A 16,152-nucleotide genomic window follows, 5' to 3' on the forward strand; every position below is an offset into this window, starting at 1 on the left:
GACAATGTTCAAGCCCTACAACATTTTCTTGGCGTGGTTAACTACCTAGGCAAGTTCATTCCAGACTTGAGCCAACTAGCAGCACCGCTTAGAGAGCTTACACATAAAGATGTATCCTGGTCATGGTTAGAATAGCATCAGAGAGCATTTGATGTCCTGAAACAGATAACTGCCAGTCCACCATCTCTCAGATACTATGATGTTCACAAACCAGTTACACTCTTCTGTGATGCTGCAAAATTTGGTCTTGGTGCCATCATTCTTAAAGAGGTTCAGCCTGTTGCCTATATGTCTAGATCTCTAACCCAAATTGGAATGCAGTATGCTCAGACAGAGAAAGAATGTTTGGCAGTTGTGTTTGCATATTCGAAGTTCCATGATTATATTTACAGTAGACCTATCCAGATCAAAACAGACCACCAACCTCTAGTCACTATTTTGAGAAAGGCTATGCATACAGCTCCAGCTAGATTGCAATGCATGATGTTGAGATTGCAGAAGTACAGTTTCAACCTTGTCTACACGAAAGGCAAACTTCTTTATCTTGCTGATACTTTGTCCAGATTGCCCAAAAATACCACTGAACAGCATGAGAATGAGAGTCTTAATTTTGAAGTCATGGAATTGAGAAAATTTTCTTCCACACGTCTTGATGAGCTTAGAAATCACACCGTGTCAAATCCTGTTTTACAGGAGCTCAACAACTTTATCAGTCGAGGATGGCTGTCAAAACAATCTAGTTTACCTCAAGAACTACAAGATTTTGTCTGACAATGGTATCGTCATGAAAGGTCCAAAAGTCATTGTTCCTAGGTCTTTGCAACAAGAGTATATTACTATCCTGCATCGTGGCCACCCAGGAACCGATCCCACCAAAAGGAGGGCGAGAGGACTAGTATTTTGGCCTTGTATGTCACTAGATATTGAGATAGAGTACTTTCATCTTGTTCTGTATGTAATAGTACAAAGCCACATCAACAGAAGGAACCACTTCAGCTAAAGCAGATTCTGAACTACCTTGGTCGACAGTAGACATTGACATTTGCGAATGGAATGGTCAACATTACTTGGTGTTAGTGGACTCTCTTATTCCATTTAGGTCGAGATTGACCTACTTCCTAACCTAGCATCTAGTACTGACATTACTAAGATGAACCATCATTTTGCAGTCCATGGTAGTCCGCACAAAGTTATTTCTGACAGTGGCACAAAGTTTACTAGCCAGTAATTCAAAGGATTTGCAGAAGAGTGGGACTTTGTCTATGTTGTGAGTAGTCCTGAGTACCCACACTCAAATGGTTTGGTAGAATGTGCAGTTCAAAGTGCAAAATAGTTTTGAGAAGTCAAAATGAGACAATACTGATGTTTTCCTGAATCTCATGAATCTCAGAAATGTTCCTGGTAATAAACTTCTTGGTTTACCTGTCCAGAGACTTCTTTCTAGAGAAACCAGAACCACATTACCAGTCAGCAGTAGGTTATTGGTTCCAAGTGCTAAGAATAACAGATCGGTGAAAGCCCATCTGTTAAAGAAATGCCTATCCCGGAAGTCTACAACAAATCCAGCAAACTGCTCAATCCATTATGTGAAGTAGAGATGGTGAGAATGCAAATGTGCAAAGGTTATGATTGGATTGGAATTGTGAAGAGTATTTGTCCAGAGCCAAAACTGTACATTGTGGAATCACAAGGAGCAGAGTTTAGGCAGAATTGAAAACATTTGATGCCGGTGTCTGATCCTGTACCACAACACCTAGCCTGTGAGAAAGACTCTTTACCTCAGAGTGAGTTATCCAGTGTTCCAGTTCCAGAGGACGTTGCAGTAAATATCCCTGTTCCCGAGATGAATCCCGAAGTTCCTGATACGAGTTATTCACCAAAGACTGTCCCTTTTGCTAAACCCATTTTTGACTACTATAGTACTAGATCAAGTTGCATTTCCAGACCATATTACAGATGTATGGCAACTTGGACATGCACATTGTGTTTGTTTCCAATGTCTATATTATTGCATGTCTTATTCCCATGTTATTTCATTGAGGGCAATCTATTTAAGAGGGAGGATGTAGATCAATATGTGTGTACAGCTTTAAGAAGCTTTCTAGTGGCTTGCACAAGTGTATAAATACTGAGCACGTGTGAGCCTAACTGCCATTTTGTAGTTAGCTGTTGTGATGTAAGCATGTATGTCTGTGTTGTCTGTCTGTTAATCAGTTCTATATTTTGTAATGTTGCTATCCAATCTGATGTGCTTCTATGTAACAAAGCATATAAATGAACTACCCCACCTGTTTGTCTTCTGTACTATAGAGGGACGAGTGACAAGGTCCCTCCTAAAGCGCTGACTTGAGTAGACATCCCAAGCAAGTAGTGCTCCTCTTTGACCATTACAGGCTTCACAATGGTTAGGTAAGAGGTTGTCTGTCTCTTAGCAGTGGCCTGTTTCCCCTCTACTAAGATGAGATATAACGTGTTGTGGTAGTTTGGTACCCTTGTTGTCTGCAGACAACTTAACACTGACATTCTGTCATTCCCACTTGCTGGCTCCCCTTCTTTTTGTTCCCCACCTTGCCTCCATGGACATCTATATGCTACATGACCCACTGGGTTACATTTAAAACATTTAACCCTTGATCCTGGCCGTGTACCTGAACTAGTGTCTTCCCCTGTTAATGGTGGACTCTGTTGGGGTGATTTAGGCTGCCCACCATGGGTTCCCGTAGACCCATGTGCAGCACTGGATATCCCTTTCCTTTGCAGTGATGCCCTGCTTGCTAGGGATGTGTCTACCTTTTTCCCCAATTCATATGCGGTGTTACATTCTCTATCTGCCAACCAGATTCTCATGCACTCAGGCAAAGTACTAAGGGCTTATTCCCTCACCAAAAGGTCTTCCAGCCCTTCAAAAGTGGTGACCTAACACCCATTTACTCACCTATGAAAAAAAGTGCTTAATTCAGCAATACATTCACACACACTTTCATCTGCCTTGCACCTACGCTCAACTTTTTTCTATAAGCTTCAGGTTTTAACTTAAAACACTCTAATAAACAATTTGTAACTGTATTATAATTTAAGCAATCAGTATCAGACAATTTAGAAACAGCAGTTACAGCTTTACCATGGAGTAAGGGGGTCAGGAAACATACCTAGAGCCCTTGGTCAACATTATACTGTTTACAAACCCTTTCAAACATATGAATAAAACTATGAAAATTATCACACTCTGTAAATTGTGGAAGAAATTTACTGACCTTTATTGCTTGTGGGGTTCGGTTACTCCCTTCCCCATTACCTCCATGACCCTGGCAAAGAGTCAGCATTTCCTTTTCATGTTGCCTATGCTTCTCATTTTCTTCAGCTTTCAGATGTCAGTCTCTCTCTGCTAATTCTACTTCCATTTGTTTCTGTTTCACCTTTTCTTCAGCCTCTAAACTCTGCAGTTTCTCATTTTCTTCAGCCTCTAAATGCTGCAATCTCTGTACTGATTCTTTGTCCAAATGTTTGGCCTCCAGTTCAAGGCTCTTTAACTCCAGATGGATTTTTAAGTCCTCTGAGGCAAAGTGAAACTATTTTCTAAAAGTTATACATCCCCAATGACAGTCTGGCTGTCTTCCTGGTTGCTGATCTGTGATGCAGCTGTCACTAAGGCTGCAATCATTCCCGCTTTAGTCAGGTTGGCATGCACCTGTCCTTTGGCTTGGCACATCTCAGCCAACTGGCTCCTTGTCAGCTTGCCATAATCCTCTGCTGACATCCTTGCCTGCTCTCCCTGACTAACTAAGCTAACAAAAAATAAATAAAACTATTGTGATATGAAACTCTGAATGTCTACTGTGTGGCTGCTTGAGAGTACAAGCACCTTCTTTAGTGACTACTATTTACAGGCTACAGGAGTTCAATATCCACACCACTGATTCCCAATATGTGATGTGGTGATCTCTCCGCTGCCAACCAGATGTGATGTGGCTATCCCACCACTACCAACAAGATGTGATATTGGATATCCCACCACAGCCAGCCAGTAATCAAGAAGCCTCAATCCTCACCACTGGCAACAGTGGTGGGACATTCACTAAAAGGGTGACAAGTGCACACATAGTATTTCCAGATGCAGCTCTCTGCATCAAGTGCAATTTCCTTTAAGAGCACACAGGGACCACAGTCAGTCCGGGGCTCATTCCTCAACCTTTCTCCCGATCCTCAATAAGACTCCCCAGTGGCACAGCTGTAGAGTTGAGTCCTTAGCCAGGGTTCCATGGCAAGTACTCCAACACTCTCTGTCTGTTGAACCAGTGCTTCGTGTCCCTGCCCAAGTAGCACACACACACACACACACACACACACACACACACACACACACACACACACACACACACACACACACACACCTGGGAAAGGCTGACACAGGTTTACTAGCTATGCCCCTTTTTGCCTAGACTATATACTGTAAGGTAGTTTTCACTGCTGCCAGAACCCTTCTGCCAGCTACCTTAAGGCCCTTAACAAAGGGTGTCCAGTCTTACTGTGTAATGTTAATACTAATACAAATGGTAGTTTGACCAAGAGCAAGGCTGTTAGGAGTGGCCCACACAGTGTCACCAATTAATTATGCAAGTACTCTCAAAACTTAAATCTCTATACAGATCAGCCACAATAAAAGGTTTAAATATATTTAATAATAAATAATAAAAGAACAAGACAATGCTAAGTATATATTCACAGTGATATCAGAGTTCAAAATTACAGGAAATATTTAAAACAACACTGAAGGACAGTCTCAAATAAATAAAGAAAAATAATATCATGTTAAGCACTGGTGGCTTAATGGATAAGGCACAGGCCTCCTAAGCCAGAGATTGTGAGTTTGAGTCCCATCTGGGGTGATATAATCTTTCCCCCCCTAGTGATGTGGACATCCTCCAAGAGGGTTTCGCCCTAAAAATGACTGGTGCCAGAAACATGGCCTCAAACTGAATGCCAAAAAATGCATCATCATCCCCTTTGGGGAGAGTGACGTCCCCACAAATGATCACATTAATAATAAGGTCCTAAGCACACAATCAGTGATGAGGGACTTGGGCACCCAGGTTGATAGCAAACTGACCTTTAACCACCATATTGCCTGCATTGTATGGAAAGCTTTCTATATGGTCCACCTCATTAGTAAGGGTTATCTCATCCAGGGACAAGGTGGTCATAACATCTCTGTATTCTTCCCTTATAAGACCCATTATTGAGTACAGTGCCCCTTTTAGTATGTACCTCACAAAGGACATGCAGCAGCTGGAGAGACCACAGAATTTCCTCACCAGGAGAATCCAGGGCCTCAAACATCTACTCTACATAGATAGGCTAAAGTCCCTGTCACTCTACTGAGTCTCCTACAGATTCCTCAGAGGTGACCTCTGTCTGGCATACAAAGCACAATGTCAGACCCCACCTTGATGGTACTGCTGCATATCTGCAAGTCAAGCGCCACTTGAGTAATCCTCATGCACGACCTCAACCTAGTCTGTGACATCAATAGGACCTGTTGGCTGGACAAATTTGTGTCCCAGAGACTCCCCCTTTTGTGGACTAAACTCCCTCCGAACGTCAAGCAGAGTACCTCATTAACCCTTTTTAAGCACAATCTGGATAACTGGATGGAGAACAGAAAATACACCCCTGGGATTCCACCTGTGCCCCTGCTAGACAGTGGTATAGGTTGCTGACTTGTTGGAACATGGGCTAAATTCTTGGCTAGGCTTGTAAGGGCCTTAGGGCCAATAGCCTAGTAACTTCCTGTGCTCCTATATCTAAGTTAAGCTTCACTATATTCCTGACTTTATCCAGGAGAGTTACTATACGCTAGCAACTTCCTTCATTAGAGTAAGGCAGATATGTTGAATGGATCTTCTAGTTATTTTCAGGTCCAAGATAGAATGCAGAATGCCCTGTCTCACTAAGAGACTTCTCAAAATAATATCTAAAATATTACTGCTGGGTTAGCTTTCAGAATGACATCACTTCTTGTCATATGACTCCTAGTTCCCAGGCAAAACAACCATTGATGGCAGCTGGTAGCATTTAGCTTCTACCTGTAAAAATACGTAGACAAAGGCTTTGCTCAGATTTTGGCCGATGCTGGAAGTCATAAAACAATTGCATTCATTCATGCTTTCATGACTAGCAATTAGTTCACCTCAAAGACAATGGAGAAAGCTTCCTAGCACAGACTTTGTCACTTGCTGTATTTAGAACTGAAAGATACCAACTTTTATGACCTAGCCTGTAAAGTAATTTAATTTCAGCTATTTTTCTAAAGTTTGTTGGACTGAAGGTAACCTCCTATATTCTAGTTTCCACTGTTAAAATGTATACATTTAAACAGTTACAATAATGCATGCACATTTCTGTTCTGTTCCAGAAGGGCACTCGGTGGTTACATTTCAACCACAGGACTCTACAATTACATTTTTAACACACACGTCTGTACAAGCAGTTTGATATACACATGATATACAGTTCTAATACATGTGTAACACAAGCATCTTGTATAAATCATTTTGATATTCACCAGTGACATATAATTATTTACAGAATTCCAGCTAGCTGTGCTGGCAGTATCTCCTTTCATCACACTGTAATTTGCCACATGTTGGAGACCTGATATTGTGTACATTATGGAGCTATGTTAGGAATTGCAGTCCGTCTTTAGTAGCACATTTATTTTTCTGATGGTGTTCACCACTAACTGTCCATATCAGTGCTAAGTGGAGCCACAAATGAGGGAGTCCTATGTCTTTAATGAAGTGTAACCCAAAGCAGATATGAGAAGTACTGAAGACAGTGAAGCTGTTTGAATAGGTTGGAAAATGTGATTTTTGTTTTTCTTTGCACTCTTACAGAAAGTATTGCATGCAAGATAGACTGAGCAATTAAGATTGTAGCGATACTTGAAGAGAAAAGAATGAATCTAAACACCTAAATAAAGTTCACTGGTAATGGACATTGCAGGCAACAGGCCATTATTTTGAAATTATGGTAAAGCAAGTGTGATGTTTATACAAATAAAGGATGTTCCTGGTGTGTGTGGTGGAGAGCAGTCTAAGTGATTGTGAGAAAATACAGTACAACAAGAAACTGTAAGGGATACAGTAAGCTGTGGCAGTTTTTTTGCTGCGGTTTTTTTTTTCGGGGGGGGGGGGTTACTGTGGACCATGCATGCGTAGTACACATTCATCACAAATAGTGTTGTTAACTGGCTCCTTCTTCTTTTTAATATTTAAACATATTCTTACTGGAATTAAGGAAACTTCATTGTGGACTTCTTTAGTCAATCAACTTCCATACGTTGAGGTTCATGCTGTGCCACATAAGTGGAAATGATTTTCCTTGTGCATACAGTGCATTTACTGTTTTGTTTCTCACATCCTGCTGTTTTTGTGTGCACTGAAAAGAAGACTGAATAGAATGATTTACAACAATTGCCCTTTTCTGTTCCTCCTAAGAGTTTCTGTCTCTCTTTTTGTTATAGGCATCACTACCAACAGCTTTTGTCCTCTGAAAATACTGAGAGCCAGAAAAGCAGGAAAAGGAAATATGAGGATTGTTCTTCCAGCGACAAATCAGACCTAAAATCTAAAGGTACAAATTTGAATTTACGACCTGCTATATCTGTTCATATCTCTCATTGTAGAATACAGTGTGTAGCCGTAATTTCACTTAACTTTTTTACAATGTTATTACTCCCCATTTCAGTGGCTTTGATGCAGTCTGCTTACCCCACTTTTATGTATTCATACTGCATACTTTGTAGAACATATCCTACTGCAGTAGTTCCAGACCTAGCTGTACCATTTACATTAAGTCCTGCTTTAAGAAGGGACTTGTTTGATCTTAGCCTGAGTGCTGTGATGAAGACATTACCATGCCTTTCTCTTCTTTCTTTCCTAACAATACTCACATCTTCAAAAATATAGAATTGGGAAAGAGACACTGGAGGAGTATTTCAGATACCATTGTATGGACATCTCCCAATATTCATTTCAAAGACTGAATATTGTGAAGCCCTGTTTACCAAGCTTTTATTTCAGTAATAGTTATGATTGACTCATGGATCAAGTGTTGAATTAGATGTTTATAGCACCAGCCTCTTCTGAAATTTGAATTACAAAAATAAGAGTTGTACTCACTGACACACAAATGGTAATACAGACATTTTTTCAGTTGGGGTTGGCATAATGGTTTAGGTGTTTACCTCACAGACAGAAGGTACAGGGTTTGATTATTAGCTTTGAAATGGAACTTGGCTAGGCTTAAAATGGCCCACAATGGCAGCTGGCTTAGTATTTACCTATGAACAAGTTTCCCTCATATAGGATTATGCCAGACTCGTGTTGGTTTTCTATTGATATTGACTGTGTACACCTCAGCGTAAAACTGATGTTTGCATAGGTTAAGACTATGCCACTAATGGTCTTCCTCATGTAGTTCGTCTGCATCACTTTTGGGGAGAAAATGGTAGGTTGTACAAAAAAGAAATTGCAGACATTTCTGCAAGATAAATGTTAGTCAGCGTTTCAGAACGATGAACTGTGAGAAGTGACATAAGCAGTCCTTTGCAAGAAAATAGAGAACATGAAAAGTTTAACAGTAAAGAATTGTAGAGAATGGCTCATGAAGTTGTCTGTCTCACAGAAAGAAAATATGTCCACCATAAATCCCATTAAATACTCCACATATTAAGTAGACTGTTGAGGAAACAGAGAGATATGGACTGTTCAAGAGCTTAAAATGATTGTAAGGGTTGAGTAGTTCATTTATTGAAACATTTTGAAGCATAAAGAAAAAGTGTACTGTGCTTATTATAGTATTAAGGTTAATATGTTTCTAATGTAACATAATGCATAGTATACCCTAACTACAGATATATTTTCTGTCTGGTTTGAAAAGGGTATATTTTATATTGATATATAGCTTTATTGCTAATGAGTAACTGCAGTGATATACTTATGCTTCTAGGGAATCAGCTTGGAGTATCAGTCCCATTGAGGTTAGACCATGTTTCATGCATGCTATATTTAAGTCTCCTAACCTGGCATCACTCTACTGGCATGACGTTTGGGCAGGCCTTTGACGATCATGTTAGGGACCTTCTGAAGAGAAACTAGATACTGGCCACTGATGAAGGATTTTTGAACCGTAGTATGACACTTCTCTTATAGATCACGCCAGGTTTCTATGAAGTCTCTCACTCCTCCAAGTCTCTGAGGAAGAGGATTCCTCATGTTATTGGAGTCATTCCTGACAGTCTTGTAAAATTACCTGCTGAAAGCTGTTTTTATTTATTTATTGCATCTATTTATTTCTTCAAATAAATCCAGCATGGAGAGCTGTCAAGTAAACAGATAATAAACAGGAGCTTCATACACTTAGAAAATCTGAATGGCTATAAAATCCCCATCACTATTGAATCTGGGATCATGTGTTCCAGAAACGAAATAAAATTTCTTAGTATTGTTGTGTGTTTTGGTGATTTACATCAACACTAAAATTATTAATTTTCTTATCTTTTCTTTTGCCTCCTTTCAAAGAACTGGAATTGTTAATCCTGTTAGTGATTTACCTTATCCTCTTGGGTCTCTACTAGCAACATAAACAGAATGTGTGTGCGTATATATGGGTCTACTTGAAACGCCACTTACCTGACTTTTAAAATGCCAAGATGAAATCACCATAAATCCACTTAAACGAACACTTACATCACCGACAAAAAACTACAGGTAAGTAGCCACTTGTCCACCATGGTGAACTTTGCCCCTTTCCCCACTGTAGTGTGATCATGGAGTTGTTATATCTAGTTAGGGAGGATGTGGGGGGTGCAGGAGGGGTGAAGCCCCCGCATGAGTGGGTTTCATGTGGTTAAGTTTTCATGTTTTGTTGTGGCACAGCCAAATTGTTACTTACCTGTAGTTTTTTGTTGGTGATGCAAGTGTTCATTTAAGTGTTTTTTCGGTGCTTTCATCTTGGCGTTTTCAGATAAGTGGCATTTCTATTATATTAAAGTAGACCTCTATATATATATATATATATATATATATATATATATATATATATATATATATATAGGTTCACTTCCAAACCTTGAAAGCTCAAAATCTCGAAAGCTCATAATGTTGAAAACCCATAATACTGAATCTCATAATATCGAAAAACATACAGGACACCAACACTTACGATATTACAGCAAAAATACATACAGAAACAAAGAAAAGACAAACCATATTAGTCTACTGCAACTATAAGCAGGGGGGCAAGCCCCCCTGCCCCCCACACCCCCTGCTACTTAAATATATCAACCCCGTGATCGCACTTCACTACACTAACATGAGTTATGTTGTAGTGTAGTACATTAAAAGGGAACATGACTAAGGTTACAACAGGCAGTCATGAAGCATGTAACAATGTTTGCCATTTTCTTCTGTGAAGTGCCATCTCGGAGTTAATATATTTAAGTAGCAGGGGGTGTGGGCTTGCCCCCCTGCTTATAGTTGTAGAAGAGTAATATGTTTCTGTATGTATTTCTGCTGCAATATAGTAAGTGTTGGTGTCCTGTATGTTTTTTGATATTATGAGATTCAGTATTATGAGCTTTCAGTATTTTCAGCTTTCGAGATTTTGAGTTCATTATTTTGAGATTTGGGATTTTGAGCTTTCGAGAGTTAGAAGTGAACCCATGTGTGTGTATGGAGATATATATATATATATATATATATATATATATATATATATATATATATATATATAAAAACAAATTTTAATTTTAAAATTTCAATACTAGTGTTTGTGTGGCATGCTAGATAATTTAAAGTGAAGTTGCGTCTTTTGCTAGTGGTACACAGACTATTAAATCCTATAAGTAGTAGTCCATCTTCACTATTCTTTGACTACTGCTGCAAGCATTAAAACCACACAGCACATAAAACTTTCCCAGGCTGCCAGGCACTCTCCCAATACCGATTTAATTATAGGTTCATAGGTAAGTACTAGGCTATCTGTCCAAGGGCATTTATAAGCCTAGCCAGAATGTGTTGGCTTTTGCCACCCCCTTAGATTAGTTCCCTGTGCCTCTGTGCAGCAGAGCCATTAGTTCCCTGCGCCACTGTCCAGCAGAGCCACTGCAGTGATCCCCGGGGTAAATTTTCTGTTTCCCATCCACCCGTCATGGTCTCTCTTGAAGAGTGTTAGTGAGGGGCTCTGCCTGATGTATATTGGAATCCTGTTCCAAAGCATGGGGAGTCTCTGGGACAGGAATCTATCCCTCCAGCATGTCCTATTTATCATTGTGGTGAGGTTTATATCTCTAGAGCGTGTGGCTCTCTGGGATTTGTTTTTTTTTTAGGTGGAGCATGTCTATCAATTCTTGGTTGGACATGGCCTTGCATGTCAGGCAGAGATCACCTCTGAATAAGAGGTATGCAACCAGGTACAGCTGGAGTTTCTTGAGTCGGGCTGCATAGGGCATCTGTTTGAGGCCAGTAATCCTCTTGGTGAGGTACTTTTGTGGTCTTTCCAGCTGTTGCAGGTGTCTTGTAAGGTACATCCCAAATGGGGCGTTGTATTCTATGATGGGTCTAATGAGTGATGAGTAGAGAGGCACAATAACCTCTCTTGTTCTAGATGCGAACCCTTTTGTGATTAGGTGGGCCACATAGAAGGATTTTCTAACTACCTTGGCAATATGATTATCAAAGGAGAGATTACTATCTACTTGGGTCCCCAGATCCCTTATTACATTTTCTGTATTTAGGGGACTACCACCTATGTGGTAGTTCGCGGGTACTTTATTTTCTCCAAAGGGGATGACTATGCACTTTTTGGCATTTAGCTTGAGGCCATGATTTTGACACCAGGTATCCATCTTAGTGAGTTCCTTCTGGAATTATGGCCCCTAGTTTGCAGTAGTCTGCGAACTTGGTCAGCCATAGTCCTCCTTTGCTTGCCTGTACCTCTGAGAAGTATATACCAAACAGGAGGGGTCCTAGGACTGAGCCCTGGGAGACGTAACTTGTAACCGGTTTAGAGTGGGACGTAGAGCCTGCAACTCACCATGTGGGTTCTATCCATTAGCCAGTTGGCAACCCATCTTGTGACGTAGGGGTTTATGTTCAAGCTGGTGAGCATGTCTATACTAGAATGGGGAATGGCGTCAAAAGCCTTTGCGAGGTCTAGGTAGGCTGTGTGGACCTCTTTTCCTTTGTCTAATGCCTTGGTAACTGTCTCAAAGAAGTCCACCAGGTTTAGGAGGCATGATCTGCTCTTAAAGCCAAACTGGATAGGGTCCAAGGTTTGGAGGTTCCCAATGTCTCTGTTAATGAGTTCCATGATGATGCTCTACATAGCCTTGCAGACCAGGCTAGTCAGGCTTATAGGTCGATAGTTCCCAGGGTCCGTTGTGGCTCCACCTTTGTGGAGTGGGATAACTGTTGCTGTGCACCACTCTGTGGGTACATAGCCTGTAGAGAGGCTGAGTTTGAACAGTGTGTTTAGGTGAGGGGTTAGTTCATTTTGGAGCTCTTGTAAGACACAGCCTGAGACACTGTCCGGTCCCATTGAAGCTGTGTTTTTGGCTTTGGATAGGGCTGTTTTAACCTGTGTGTCGGTGATTGACAGGGCCCTAAATTATTCTGGTATGGTTATGGGCCCTTTAGGGAGTGAGAGGGGGGTGAAGTTTGCACTAAACCTGTCTGCCAGAATGTTTGCAATGTCAGTCAGTTCAGTATATTTTGTGCCATTTTACACTAACTCAGAGCAGATCTGAGAGTTTCCACTTAGGTTTGTGACATAGCTAAAGAACACTTTGTGGTTATCTTTGGAGTCATTGGCAATTTTTCTTTCAAAACTAGCCTTGGATGATTTAATGAGGGATCGTAGTTTCTTGCTAATACTGATTAGGGATGTCTTTCCTTCTTGGAATTTTACTCTTTTCTGTACTAGTTTCCTCCTTCTGTTGTATAGCTTGTTTATGGCAGGGATCCGCCAGACTGGTTTCCTTTTCTTGGAGGAGTTAGTCTTGGTTTTACTTGGGATAGCATGATCCATGCATTCCTGCAGTTGCTCATAGAGTGCCTTTGTAAAGGTTTCAGCAGCTTGGACAGCATTGTCCTTTAGCATGGGGGCTATGAACCTTTCCACCTCGGTCTTAAGTAACGTGAAGTTTGCTTTTGAATAGTTTTTCACAGTGGTTTCCTTGATTTGGGGTGGGGGCGGAATGTGGATATCCAGAGTGATTAATCTATGGTCTCATCTAACCAGCGAGGGGTTGACCTCCGGTGTGGATCACCGGTCGCCCATGTTGGTGACGACCAAGTCCAATATGTTGTTCCCTCTGGTGGGGGTGTTGACCAGTTGATCCAGGGCATTCGAGTTTATAAATTCTAGGAAGCGTTGGGCAAGGGAGTTAGTACTTGTGTAGTTTTCCCAGTTTATGTTTGGGTAATTGAAATCACCCAGTATTAGTGTGTTTGGTAGGACCTTCATATTTCCCAGTGTCTCCAGAAATGCGGAATGGGGGTCCTGGGTCATGGTGGGTGATTTGTAGCAAGCTACAATTTGGATTGCAATTTTGCATGTTGTTAGTTGCACATGGATGATTTCTGATGCATTGTGCTGCACCACTAACCTGGAGATGTGGGTATCCTTGATGAATATGGATGCACCCCCACCTTTTGTGTTTCGGTCCTGGTTCTGTGGCTGAAAGGTATGGTATGAGTTATATCCTAGTAGTGCTGGGGTGCTCTCAGGATCCTTAAACCAGGTTTCTGTTACTGCACAGATGTCAATGTTCTCCATACTGAGGAGTGCCTCTAGTGCGTGCATTTTGAGGTTTAGACTTCTGGCATTGAGTAGCATTACCCTCAGATTTCGCTTACTTGTGCTATTTATGGTGGTGGGTTTGTCTTTTGAGCCTTGCCTAAAAAAGGCACTATTGGGGCAGCAAGAGCCTTGGCCAGTATTTGAAAGCCTAAGGCTGACAGGTGCAAGCCATCTCTTGCAAAGCAACGTGGCTTGTCGAGCATGTCATCCCAGGCGGACAGATACTGGATCCCCTTTGAATGACACAAGAAACTTAGCCAGTTGTTGAAATTGATCATTTTTTTCTTTATACTGTGGCATCATTCTTGTTGAGGGCAGGATGCTACTCAGGGTCATACGGGCCTGGGCTACATGATCAGAGAGCTCTTCCATGTTTCTCTTCATGTAGTCCAGGGAGGTACGTCTGAGGTCATTCACAACAACATGGACAATGACAGAGTCATATTTGTACTTGTTCTGGAGAGACCAGAGTGCATGTGTTATATGGCGGATCCTGGCGCCTGACAGGCAGCTGACTGTAACCTTCTCCTTGTCCAACCTAGTTAGTGGGACATCAGTGTGCCTGACTATAGAGTCGCCTATTACTAGTGTGTTGGGTATGTTATTTTGCCTTAAGGGCTGTGATTGCGTGGCACACTGATTATGTGAAGTATGTGTTTCATGGTTGGTGATGGGGTGTGGAGGTTGCTTGGATGTCTGCTTTGGAGGTCTCTGTTGCTTTTGCAGATTTTTATTTAGAGCCTCCAAGTATGTTTTCATGTATTCATGTGTGTTATTTGCTGGTATTGGTTTATTAGGTCTGTGTGAGACTGGTGGTGTGTTGCAAGTATTACCCTTCTCCTCTTGACTGTCAGTTCCAGTCTTGAGTTGAGAGAGCTTTGCCTCCAGTTTGGCTGTATAATTGCATCTCTCGCATATATTAGTGTTTGGTGGTAGGAGGAGAGGGTTGTCTGTGTACATGAGGCAGTTGTAACAGTGCCTCAAAATGCCCAGATTCACCAGTCGGACTGGAGAGTACACCGGAAACTGTCCTTTGGACATGCCTGAATAGGTAGAGTAAGCTGTTTTTCTGACTGGCTGGTGGGGACGAATAGAGAGCCTTGTCCTTCTGGAGAGTATAGGGGGATCTAGTGCTAGGGTTAATTAGTGCTTGCTATGAGTTTTAAGCAAGTGCTTGACTGTGAAATGAATGGTTTGAGTGCTAAAGTTGAAGGTTTGTCTAGTTTCAAGGGAAAAATTGAAGAGTAGACTTTGTGGAGCCGAGAATAGTTTAAATCTAGCCAACCGGAACTGCCTGGTGCGCAAAACCGCGCAAATGCGTTTTTTATAGCAGGGAAGTGAAAGAGATAGAAATTAGCCCAAAATGGCCGATAAACTACAAACTTCTGGGCTGAAATCACTCCTCCAGGGACAGATAGGCTACTCAAAGCTCCCATCTCTCACAGGTGAACAGAGAGACTTCCTTCTATCTACGTAAGGTATGGGGCAACACAGAAACTTGTAACACAGCCCTGGATTCAGCAATAACCTGAAAACTGGACTATACTAGTTCAGAAAGACGGGAAAAAGTATATTTCTTTGTTTTTTTTGTTTTTATTTTCAGAAAATAGAGCAGATACAATCAAAATTAGCCCAAAATGGCCAATAAACGACTAACTTCTGGGCTGAAATCACTCCTCCAGGGACAGATAGGCTGCTCAAAGCTCCCCTCTCTCACAGGTAAACAGAGAATCTTCCTTCTGTCCAATTAAGGTATGGGCAACACAGAAATTTGTAACACAGCCCTGGATTCAGCAGTAACCTGAAAACTGGACTATTCTAGTCCAGAAAGGCGGGAAACAAGTATATATATATATATTTTTTTTTTTTCAGAAAATAGAGCAGATACAATCAAAACAAAACTTTAAATGCACAGAAAAGGCTATCATACTTTGGTGTGTAGCCTACAACAGTTAAACAGATTATTTAAACACAAAAATGACTTAATTCAAGTGCAGGCAGCAAATAAGTACAATATGTAGCAATAACAAACTTTTTCAAACACAGATTTGCTAAAAAAACTGGCATTTTATGCAGAATTAGTTAAGACTGCAGGAAAAGCATAGAAATGATACTTAATCACTCCAAAGTCTCTCTTTTGTCTATCTGCTGCTGTAGACTATGCAGAACACCTGGAAGGCACTTGCTGAGCGGAATACAAGTGCAAAAACTGGGCAAATGCAGTTTTTATAGCAGGCAAGTGAAAGAGATAGAAATTAGCCCAGAATGGTCACTAAATTACTAACTTCT

General features: G+C 41.1%; 1 protein-coding gene across 7 annotated transcripts in view; it reads left to right on the top strand.

Moving 5' to 3' along the window:
• Positions 1 to 16,152, top strand: part of NMNAT1 (nicotinamide nucleotide adenylyltransferase 1) — an 842,176-nt gene that overhangs the window by 736,575 nt on the left and 89,449 nt on the right. For all 7 annotated transcript variants that reach the window (XM_044063136.1, XM_044063132.1, XM_044063139.1 and 4 more), the window contains one exon: positions 7,523 to 7,632. In XM_044063136.1, the coding sequence (XP_043919071.1) occupies positions 7,523 to 7,632 (110 nt within the window). The remainder of the gene's footprint in view (positions 1 to 7,522; positions 7,633 to 16,152) is intronic.

The sequence above is a fragment of the Protopterus annectens genome, chromosome 2.part1, assembly GCF_019279795.1.
Source record: "Protopterus annectens isolate FY-2018-M chromosome 2.part1, PAN1.0, whole genome shotgun sequence".
Taxonomy (NCBI): Eukaryota; Metazoa; Chordata; order Ceratodontiformes; family Protopteridae; genus Protopterus; species Protopterus annectens.